This window comes from Ascaphus truei, chromosome 8 (genome assembly GCF_040206685.1).
Source record: "Ascaphus truei isolate aAscTru1 chromosome 8, aAscTru1.hap1, whole genome shotgun sequence".
Taxonomy (NCBI): Eukaryota; Metazoa; Chordata; class Amphibia; order Anura; family Ascaphidae; genus Ascaphus; species Ascaphus truei.
Window position 1 is genome coordinate 34,844,495 of NC_134490.1, and position 12,223 is coordinate 34,856,717.

General features: G+C 45.6%; 1 protein-coding gene across 6 annotated transcripts in view; it reads right to left on the reverse strand.

Moving 5' to 3' along the window:
• Positions 1–12,223, reverse strand: part of STAP2 (signal transducing adaptor family member 2) — a 45,707-nt gene that overhangs the window by 9,344 nt on the left and 24,140 nt on the right. For 5 of the 6 annotated variants that reach the window (XM_075611367.1, XM_075611370.1, XM_075611369.1 and 2 more), the window contains 9 exons: positions 12,111–12,182; positions 11,128–11,253; positions 10,360–10,416; positions 9,772–9,899; positions 9,520–9,651; positions 9,059–9,128; positions 7,821–7,923; positions 4,215–4,277; positions 2,646–2,765 (listed from right to left, as the gene is read on the reverse strand). In XM_075611367.1, the coding sequence (XP_075467482.1) occupies positions 2,646–2,765; positions 4,215–4,277; positions 7,821–7,923; positions 9,059–9,128; positions 9,520–9,651; positions 9,772–9,899; positions 10,360–10,416; positions 11,128–11,253; positions 12,111–12,182 (871 nt within the window). The remainder of the gene's footprint in view (positions 1–2,645; positions 2,766–4,214; positions 4,278–7,820; positions 7,924–9,058; positions 9,129–9,519; positions 9,652–9,771; positions 9,900–10,359; positions 10,417–11,127; positions 11,254–12,110; positions 12,183–12,223) is intronic. The other variant, XM_075611371.1, reaches the window with a different exon arrangement.

Here is a 12,223-nt window from a genome sequence, read left to right on the forward strand (position 1 = left end):
CATTTATTTTCCGTAGATCAAAGTAGATGGATGGTATTTACCTGTTAGTACAAAGGGGGGGGGGGGGAAGTGTTGCGATTAGCAACAGATATGAATGCTCTCTTAGTATGTCTAAAAATCGATCAGCACGAGGCACACATTTGTTTCAAATTGCCATAAATGAGACATCCATATTGCTGTATGAATGAAATTAAAATATTGTGACTGTAGATCTTTATTAAAATTCTCCTCACGCATTTTTCCGAATGTTCTGCAGATTTAGGCAGTGTTCGTCTTAATTAAAGCAGATATAATGCTAGAGGTTCAGTATAAAGAGAAGCATAGACCATGTTCCATATGAAGTTAATATTTACCAGATCATTGCTGTTAAGTGCAGTCTTAATATAGTACAACAGTAAAGTACTATATAGATATATAGTGATATCTCCGTGGTATTGTCTAACTTTGACGTTCCAGAAATCAGTGTATAATCATAACCCAGTATTAAACTGTACAGAGGTACATACATAGGAGATGGTATACCCCATGAATATTCCTCCTACAGTAATATCTATAATGTATATATTCCAGGTCCTTATACATTCTCACCACAAACAATCTGAAGATTGCAGACTGTTGATGGCGAGTACCCCATGATGTATTAAATGTGATGATAATTTTAGATCAATCTGGTTATTAACATTAAAAAAATGGTGAGAACATAAATCCTTCATTAAGGGCTTGCGATGCAAGTGTCTCTAAATTAAAGATCCACCTAGCCCCTCTTTTTAGTAGTGGGGTATCTCAGTCACCACCTCTGAGCCCAAGATGGGTATGGTCTATGTCCATGAACCTGAGGACTCTGTGGTCCCCATTATGGACACTATGTATGTGTCGTGCTACCGGGGTATCTAGATTGTTCCTAACTGCCCCAATATGTTCAAGTATCCTTCTACGAAATTGTCTTTTTGTTTTGCCTATACATTTCTTTTGACAGAGCATTCAATTTGATAGATGACCTCTGATGATAGGCAGTTAATAAAGCTTCGAATCGTGAATACTTTTGCATTATTCCAGTTGTTAGATGTTTTAGTTGTTTTGATGTATTCACATGCTTTGCACTGGGTATATTTAAAGGAGCCGTTTGGTTTTGACGGAAGCCAGGTTGGTCTACTTTGTCTCTCGTAGTGGCTTTGTATAAGGAGATCCCTAAAGTTTTGTGGTCGTCTACCCGTGATGGATGGATAGGGCATGAGCACATCTTTAAGGTCAATATGCCAGTGCTTCTTGAAGATTTGCTGTATTGTACCCCAATGTTGATTGTATGTACCTATGCAACGTATTATAGGTTGGTCACCCCCACAGGGGTATATTTTGCCTTTTGTATGCACGATTCATTACTTTCTTACTATAGCACCTTTGGAGGAATCGTCATTAGTGAAGCTTGTGTCTCGAAAGATTGATCTGTAGAACAGTTTCTACGGATTCTTAGCAACTGTCCCATAGGTATCCCTCTAATGAGGTCATGTGGGTGATGACTTGGTACTCATAAGTTTTAAATTTATTTGGTTCAAATTAAGTACATCAATGAATTGCTTTAAGGTTGTGTGATCCCCTTTCCATAGGAGAAGCACATCATCAATGTACCTTACCCATAGTATAATTTTGTCAGTATATACTTCCATCCCCTCTGTGAATACGGTCTCGGTTTCCCACCAGCCCAGGTACAGATTAGCATATAACGGGGCACATGTTGTCCCCATCGCCGTACCCTGGGTCGGGTGGTAAAGCTTCCTATCAAAAAGGAAGAAATTCCTTGTGAGTACGAATTTTAGGAGTTTGAGGAACACTTCGTTGTGGTTCTTATAGCATTCCCCCCTTGTATCCAAAAATACTTCGTCGCCCTTATTCCGACTTCATGTGGAATACTTGAAATATAGGCTTTCCATGTCTAATGATACCAAAAGTGTATCATTGTCAATGGAGATACCACCCAGTTTCCTCAGAACGTCCTTACTGTCCTGTAAGTAAGAGGGCAAATCTGTAATGAATGGTCTTAGAATGTAGTCTAGATACTGGCTGACCTTTTCCGTATTGTTACCAATACCCGATACTACGGGCACCCAGGTGGTGGGGATTTTCTCTTATGTACCTTAGGGAGACTGTAGAAGGTTGACAGACGAGGTATTTTAACCAACATAAAGTCTCTTTCTTGTATACTCGGGGCTTTTGTTAATACCCCTGCATCCAAGATGCGAATGAGATCAGAGTTGAATTTTATAGTTGTATTGCTGTCAAAGACTCTATAGCAGTTCCTATCGCTTAGTAGTGTGATATTTTCCTTGACGTAATCTTCATTCGTCATGACTACAATGTTGCCCCCTTTATCGGAGGGTTTAATTATGATAAATGGCTCTTTAGATAGTTCAGTCGGGGCCTCTCTCTCTTCAACTGTCAAGTTGTCGATCCCTGTGTTCTTCAGGAGTTTTTTAAGGTCTGCAGTTACTAGACTAACAAACACGTCCACATTAGGGCAAGTATCTGGAGGTGGTAATCTGTCAAGTTGGGTAATTTCATGATGGAAGTCTTCCACTTCATACATACACACACACACACACACACACACACAGACACATACATCCCTATGCAGTGCCCCAATGTGTTACCTTTGCTGGATCTCCTCCAGGTAGTTTGCTCTTTAGGGTTCTCATACTCCTCATCTTGGGGCGGGGGCTGCATAGGGATGGGAGGGGGCACTTTACTGAATGGACGGGACTTTGTGGCTCCTGCAAAGAGACAGACTGTGAAAATCCACAGAGACACACAAACATAGAAATGCTGTTATACACACTGACACAAACACACAGAGACACTGGCATACAGACATGAGATATATATATATATATCAAATAAAAATAGCACTTGTGTGCACATTGACATGTATACACAGAAACACTGTATGTATGTATGTATGTATGTATGTATGTATGTATGTATGTATATCATCTTCAACCCTTGTCAATCCACTGCTGCCCAATGATCTTCTATATACTACTGTTACGTTTGGTTGTCGTCTTTGTCTTTTGATATCCCTTGGAATCCAGTTGAGTACCATCCCGTCCAACAATGGTCATTTCTTCTTGTGAGATGTCCGGCGCACTGCCATTTTAATTTCTTCAATCTTGTGATGTCACAGATTTCTGTTTCCCAGCGAACCCATTCTTTATTTTTCCTGTCTCTTTGTTTAACCCTTTGGGTGTAGCTTCCACATCATAGGGTCTGGCACTCCAGGGGCCAAGACGTAGTAGCGACATCATAATAGTACTGCTCGTTTTTCGAGGGGAAATCTCGTTCTTCTCCGTCTCTGTGCCGTCCCCAGCAGCTCAAAAGGTAAGAAGCCATCTCTGGTCTGTCCCAACCTCCAGGATGATGTAGATCAGGGGGGCGCGAGATTTTCTGGGAGGGGCGCGGCTGTTACAGAGGCCCCGTGCTTCCCCGAAGGCATTTAAAATAAATGCCGGGGATCGCGCGAGGCCTCTGCAACTTTTTAATTACCTGGAGTTCCAGCGACGCGTCTCCATGGCAACTGGCGCCAAATGACGCAGCGGAGCCATGTGACGTCACGTTGCCATGGTCATGTGATGTCACGTTGCCATGGTCATGTGATGTCACGTTGCCATGGCAATGTGACATCATGACCCCACGGCGTCATTTGATGCCGGAGCCATGCAGGGAGGGGGGGGGGGATTTGCGCGCCGGAGGGGAGAGGAAACAGGGGGGGCGCATGTAGATAAGTTTGCGCACCCCTGATGTAGATGATGGAATATGGGTTTCTATGTCATTAGGGGGATACTATAGGACCATATTCGGTCATACCTGAAAGATCATTGGATGGGGGCCTTCATCCAGCAGTGTATCCACAAGGGCTGATAGGGAGGGGGTGGGGGGAAGAAATACATGCTGGGGGAGAGGAGAAAGTGAGCAGGCTGGGGGGAGAGAGTGAGATGCTGTGGGGGGAGGGGGGGAGGGAGAGGAGATAGTGAGAATGGTTGAGGGGAGAGGAGAGAGTGAGAGAGGCTTCAAGTTTGTCCTGGGCCCCAAAAATGTTGTTGGCGGACACACACACACACACACACACACACACACACACACACACGTGTGGGTGTATACAGATAGATGTGTGTGTGTGTACAGTGTAAATATATATACATTTATGGTGTTGGGGAGGTTTAAACCTGTTTTTTCTCGTGGGTATTCCTCTATGACTTCTCCATTTTCATTATTCACCTCGATAACTCCTGCAACACACAGACACACACATTACTTACATATCACATACAGTTTATACACACACACACATGCACACATTACCCACACACATTGCGTCAAACAAACCACACACACATTACACAGAAACTTATATCACACACACACACAAACACATACATTATCTGCTATATCTGCTCAGGTTATGAATGAAAAACAGAGCAAATTTGAAGCACAATATCTGTGTGCCTTCATCTTTTATGTATTGAAATACATATTACTACAGACACACACACACTACTACAGGTACACACTTCCTACTATAGACATGCATACAGACAACTACAAACAGACACACTACTACACACACAATGCAACCGGCATACACACACGCATTGCTCCAGACAGACATGCTACTACAGACACCCACTACTAGACATACAGATTACTACAGACACATTACTACACACACACACACACACACACACACACACACACACACACACACACACACACACACACACACACACACACACACACTACTACAGATAAACACAAGTAAGTGCTCACACATATTACTAAGCACACACATTGCAAAAGACACAGACTACTACACGCACATACACACATTGCTACGGGCAAACACATGTGCTCACATACATTACTACACACACAGATTGCAACAGAAACACACTACTACAGATATACTACTACAGGCACTTACACACTACTATAGACAGAAATACACACATACTACTACAGAGACACAGACACATTGATAGACAAACACAAGCACTCACACACATTACTACACACTACTCTTTGACAAAGCGCCCTGTGCATGAAACATGTTGGAGGATCTGTCAGGACTCTAACTGTATGTTTTTTTAACTAATAAATACTTTTCAAATGGTCATTTCTGTCCAAATTGCATTTTTCACCTGTGCACCGGTTTCCATTTTGTACTCCATCATTACCACGCACACACGCACACACGCACACACGCACACACACGCACACACGCACACACACACTACTCAGGCACACACACACTACTCAGGCACACACACACTACTCAGGCACACACACACTACTCAGGCACACACACACACACTACTCAGGCACACACTACTCAGGCACACACATACACACACACACACACACACTACTCAGGCACACACACACACACACACACTACTCAGGCACACACACACACTACTCAGGCACACACACTACTCAGGCACACATGCTCACTACTACAGATGCACACATTACTACAGACAAACATGCATATTACTACACACCCACATCCTCCCTACTATAGACACACACATTGCTACAGGCAAGCACATGCACTCACAAATTACTACACACACACACACACACACACACACACACACACACACACACACACATATATTGCAACAGAAACACACTCATACAGGCACTCACACACACTATAACACACATTGCAACAGAAACACTAATACATACACACACACACACGCATTGCTCCAGACAGACATGCTGCCACACACACACACACACACACTACTACAGACATGGATTACTACAGACACACCCTCCCTACTACACACACAGACACACACATTGCTACGGATAACCACAGATACTCACAGACATTGCAACAGAAATATTTTACTGCAGACCCACACATTGCTACGGACACAAACATTGCAATAGAAACACACTACTACAGGCACTCACACACAAAAATTACTGCATACACACATATGGACATTACTACAGATACACACACTACTACAATCACACGCACATACATTACTACAGACACATTACTACAGACAAACACGCAAATTACAGAGACACAGGCCTACTATAGACAGACTGCAACACATTGCTACAGACAAACACAGGCACACACATTACCACACACACAAGTACAAGCACGAGTACAAGCACATGTAAGTTACTATAGACACACACATATTACTAAAAACAGACACCCTCACAGGCACACACACACAGCCACACATTACTACAAACATAGTTACTGCACACACACATTAGTACAGATGCACGCACACAATACTACAGACACTCACACACCACTAAGCACACACAGTACAACAGTCTCACACAAACATTACTTCAAACACACAATCCCTTCTACAGACACCCACACCTACACCCACACACATTACCACAAACTAAACACACATTACTACAGACACATTACTACAGTCACGCATACAGTACTACTACACAGACAAACGTACATCACTACAGAGATACAAGCGTATGACTATAGGTACACACACACCAACGAGAAATAGAACCTACCAATACACACATTACAGACACAAACTATACAAAGGCACACTGAGAAACACACACACACTCTAGTAAAACATACATACAAGATGTACAGAGCGACACACAGCGCAGTATTACACAGCCCTGTGTGTACTGCACACACATACACTTTCAAATGATAGATAGCGGAAATAGCCGTGTTAGTCCAGTTGCGATAATGCAGAATAAATGAGTTCTTCAGTATTAGGTGATACATTTTTATTCCAAATAAAAAAAGGTACTGTATATCATAGGACAATCTTTCGAGAGTTTTCAGAGTGAATCAGTATTGCTGACCAGAGGAAGAGAGGAGAACTCTCGAAAGCTTGTCCTATGAAATAAATTGTTAGTCCAAATAAAAAAGGTATCACCTAATACTGAAGAACTCATTTATTCTGTAAATTGCAAAGCCAGTTACAACCAACCTCACACTGATGAGACCCATTAAGGTTGAAACATGTCTGTGAGTGGTTTCTCTGGCTTTGCATCTGATTCCCATGCTGTGCTTAAAAGCTGTGTTAACAGTGAGTATTAGCTTATATGGGCTCCATGTAACAATGGTTTTTCAGACAAAAGGTGACATGGTGTGCTCATTTGCATGTCATTTCCCAGAATCCCTTGCTGCAGTGGAAGCACTGTATGCTGGGGATAATGGTGAAAGGCAGGGTTGCAGACCTGCCTAAGACATATGAATGTGCTCACAAGTGATCTTTTTATTGGATATATATATATATAAATAAATCAAAAACGAATAGACGATACCGTTCTGTGACTAACGAAATGCTTTTATTTGTGCGAGCTTTCGAGATACACTGATCTCTTCTTCCGGCGATGTTACATGGATAAAACAAGAGTTTTTTACTTACAAAAAGTTCATCTTGGCATATATCTGTGACTGAAACCTTTCCCTCCCCCCTGTGCAGTATGCGATTGTTTATATATATATATATATATATATATATTTTTTTATTATTATTTTTTACAAAGGGTCTGCAGCATTCTCCTGATGAAAAAGATACATTTATTGAAACATAGGGCAACCAACGTAACGTAGAGCAACGTACGTTTCGGACCCACACGGTCCTTTCTCAAGCTCTCTATATAATCATAATCGCATACTGCACAGGGGGGAGGGATAGGTTTCAGTCACAGATACATTCCAAGAGGCACTGTTTTTAAGTAAAAACCTCTCTTGTTATATATTAGTATAGTATAGTATACAAGATATATAAACGCACCGATTTTGTTCTCGTATTCATTGCGTTTCTCAAATGGAGACAGACGATTTAATGAGATTTTTACAAAATGATCCACAACCTTAGCCATGGAGGAGCAGGTAACCTACAGAGAGATAAACAGTATATTATACACACTGGTATGATATATATGAGAGAATGAATCTCAAACTGTTGCAGGAAGCTGTGTAAATAATTATACACACAGATAAAATGTATGTATGAATGTACGTATGCCTTTATTTATATAGCGCCATTAATGTACTCAGCGCTTCACAGCAATAATACGCGTGACAATCATATAAATAACAAATAATACAAATAACACATAAAAGGGAGAAGTGCTTCAGGCATAAAAGTAACATTAAGGAAAAGGAGTACCTGCTCTGAAGAGCTTACAATCTAATTGGTAGGGAGAACGTACAGAGACAGTAGGATGGCGTTCTGGTAAGTGTGTCTGCAAGGTGCCACGGTTTATGTATGAGGTGTAAAGTATCAGCCACTGAGCTACTCATATGCTTCGTTAAGCAGGTGTGTTTTAAGTTGGGTCTTCAAGGTGGATAGAGAGGGTACTTGTCGGGTATTGAGGGGAAGGGCATTCCAGAGGTGTGGTGCAGTCCGTGAGAAAGGTTTAAGGCGGGAGAGGGCTTTCGATACAAAGGGGTTGAGAGAAGACATGCTTGAGTGGAACACAAGAGTCGGGATGGTGCATAGCGAGAAATTAGGGCTGAGATGTAAGGAGGGGCAGAAGAGTGTAAAGCTTTAAAAGTGAGGAGGAGAATTGAGTGTGTGATACGGGATTTGATAGGAAGCCAGGAGAGGAATTTCAGCAGGGGAGACGCTGAGACAGATTTAGGAAAGAGTAGAGTGATTCTGGCAGCAGCGTGTAGGATAGATTGTAGGGGAGACAGGTGGGAGGCAGGAAGGCCAGACAGCAGGAGGTTACAGTAATCAAGACGGGAGAGAATGAGGGTCTGTGTCAGAGTTGTTGCAGTCGAGCAACAGAGAAAAGGGCGAATCTTTGTAATATTGCGGAGGAAAAAGCAACAGGTTTCAGCTACCTTTTGAATGTGAGAGGAGAATGTGACCCCTAGGCAGTGTGCTTGGGCTACTGGGTGAATTATAGTACTTCAAACAGTAATGTGGAAGAAGGTAGTAGGGCCAGGTTTGAGAGGAAGTATGAGGAGCTCGGTTTTTGACATGTCAAGTTTAAGTCAGCGGAGGGCCATGTGTCTCCTTACCCGTGGCTCCACCTGGATGACATAGCCCTCCTGCTCCAGTGTGATCCTGTAATGCTTCAGCACAAACTGGCTGTAAGAGAGACGCCAAATGAAGCAGCAACACCCGTAGCAGTTTGCCTTTCTGTGTGGCCCTGTGACAATGTGTGGCAGTGTTGGCCTCATGTGACATTACTTGCGTTGTGAGCCCCTGCATGGCATTACTATTAATTCCCTACCGTGGCATTGCCAATGGAACAGTCTTCTCTCTCGTGGCAATGCATGGGACACTGTCGCAACCCCACCCCCATGTGACATTACCTGTGACACTGTCTTACATGCCATGTTGTAACCCATGGCTCTGGCTCCTTCCCGTGGTGTTACTACTCGTGGGTCTGTCTCCCCTCCCATGGCATTACTTGTGGGTCTGTCTCCCCTCCCATCACATTACATTACCCATGGCACTGCCAACCCCGTGGCATTACCTGTGGATCTTCTGGCAGGTGGTGAGAGACAGGCTCTCCTTGTCCCCCCCTGGGCGCAGTAGAAGGCTCCCAAACGCCGGGTTTTCCTTCAGCAGAGACTCGGCCTCTATCCGTGACACATCATAGAAACAGCTGGGGGAGGTAGACAGTAAGGGAGCGATCAGTAAGTGTGGGAGAGGGTGTTTTCCTTTGTTTCCCGCCCCCCCCCCCCCCCCCATATTAACTTACACCCTTCCTTCCTTTCCCACTCACCTGGGGTTCTCGTCCTGTGTACTGCGCTCCATCTCCTCTCTTGCCCTTCTCTCCTTCTCTTTTTGCAGTGCTTCCTTCAGAGACAGGAGGGGTCCAGGGAGCAGTGTCACCGATGCGGGTATCTTCAGCTGCAGGGGCAGGAGGAGACTTGTCAGGGAAAGAACCGGACTGATTGGGTGAGGGAGGGGGCTGGAGCGGCCTGATGAACCAAGATAAGCAGTATACTAAGGGGGAAGGAAGAAGGGGGTTCTGATGGATGGGGAGCAGGAGAGGCCTAATAAGGGGGTGCAGGAGTGGTTAGATGGGGTAGGTAGGAGTAGTCTCATTGGTGGGGGGGGGGGGGGGAGAGGGCAGGTGTGGCTCCGATGGGCGAGGGACAGGAGTGGCCTGATTTGGGGGGAGGGGGGGCAGTGATGTCATGGGATTAGCTGCAGGGGCAGCAGGAGACTTGTCAGGGGCAGAACTGAACTAACGGGGGGGAGGCAAAAGAGGTAGAAGTGGTCTGATGGGGGAGTATCATGGGCTGAGATAAGGATTCCGACTCCCGGGGATACCAGGATCGCAGCACCAGTCTTGGGGTGAGCGTACCTCTGCTATAGTGAGGATGAATGCGCACCACATCCCACGGCTGTCCACTGACTCCGTCTGCAACCAGTGGAGGAGCACTTAGTGTCATACACACATACACACACATCTCAGAGAATGGCCTATATACATTAAAGGACAGTACAATGTTATCTCTCTTCTCTTTGTTCTGTTTCAGGTATACAGTATAGAGATAAATATATGAGCCTTCATGCAGGTATACAGGGCAGCACAATACATGACAAGACGCTGCTAACAGCACAAGGACACAGACTCTGCACTGACACAGGAGCAAACGGCACGTTATAATCACTTTAGGGAAATAATTATGGCGCTCGCTACATTAACCCCTTCACTGCCAGAGGCATTGAATTCCGAGTGTGGTACAGTATTATATCGCTCTGCGCGTGGTATTATATATTGCTCTGCGCGTGGTATTATATATTGCTCTGCGCGTGGCATTATATCGCTCTGCGCGTGGTATTATATCGCTTTGCATGTTAACATATTGCTCTGTGATATATTCTAGGTCCCTCAGGAGGTTAATTATCCATTAGCCTCTTGTTCTTTTTTTTTTTTCTTCTCTGGGCCGGTTGATTTGTTATCAGTGCTCAGGTATTGTGACACCTGGCTCTAGTGTGATAAGAGTCCCGCTTGTCACTGCCAGGACACCCATGCCTCATGACAGTGCACGTTCTGTGCCAGGGTGCCCTGTTGTCGATGTCTGAGCTCTGTGGGAGCAGGCTTAACGCCTGGGAATAGGGTGCTCACCTTTAGCTGCACCTCTCGCCCCTTGAGACGCAGAGAGAAGGGGTAGTGGTGGAGGCCGTTAGCACCAATGCTGACTGCGGACTCCGTCAGAGACACATAATCATCCAGACTGAGGCAGTCCACACGCTGCATGGGGGGAAGTGGGGACGGGGGGGGGGGGGCACAGAGTTACACACAAGGCAATAGCAGTACCAGCTCCCTTCAGCACAGGGCAGTTACACCTTCCTCTGTAGACTAACCACAGACAGGGGCAGTGCCAGCCAATTATCTATACGAACCACAGGGCAAGGTCAGTGCCAGCCAATTCTTTATAGTAACCACAGGGCAGGGGCGGTGCCAGTCTCCTCCATCTACTAAATAAATTACAGGGGCATTGCCAGCCTCACCCATACATCACAGGGTAGGGGCAGTGGCAGCTTTCTCTATATACTGAAAACAGCAGGGGCAGTTCCAGCCTTCTACATGTACCACCGGAGAGCAGAGTTAGTGCCAGCCCCATCCAGCGATACCCCCTTTCCGTGTGCGTGATGGCAGTGGCCTCTCCTTGTGCGTGTGATAGCGATGCACCCTCCCCGTGTTTGAGACGGTGGCGCCCCCTCCCCATGTGCGTGACATCGGTGCCCCCTCCCCGTGTGCGTGACAGCGGCGCCCCCTCCCCGTGTGCGTGACAACTGAGTCCCCTCCCTGTGTGCGTGACAGCTGAGGCCCCTCACCGTGACAGTGGCGCCCCCTCCCCGTGTACATGACAGCGGCGCCCCTCCCCATGTGCGTGACAGCGGCGCCCCCTCCCCGTGTGCGTGACAGCTGAGTCCCCTCCCCGTGTGTGTGACAGCTGAGGCCCCTCACCGTGACAGTGGCGCCCCCTCCCCGTGTACATGACAGCGGCGCCCCCTCCCCATGTGCGTGACAGCGGTGCCCCCTGCCCGTGTGCGTGACAGCGGCGCCCCCTCCCCTTGTGAGTGGAGAATAAAAAGCAGCAGTACCCGCAGGTCCTTGTGGTTCGAGTAGAAGCAGAGAGTGTTCCCCTGGAGTCCGACCCAGAGCTTCTTATAAACCTGCAAGAAACTCACTGGATTACAGAGTGGAACGGTCTGCA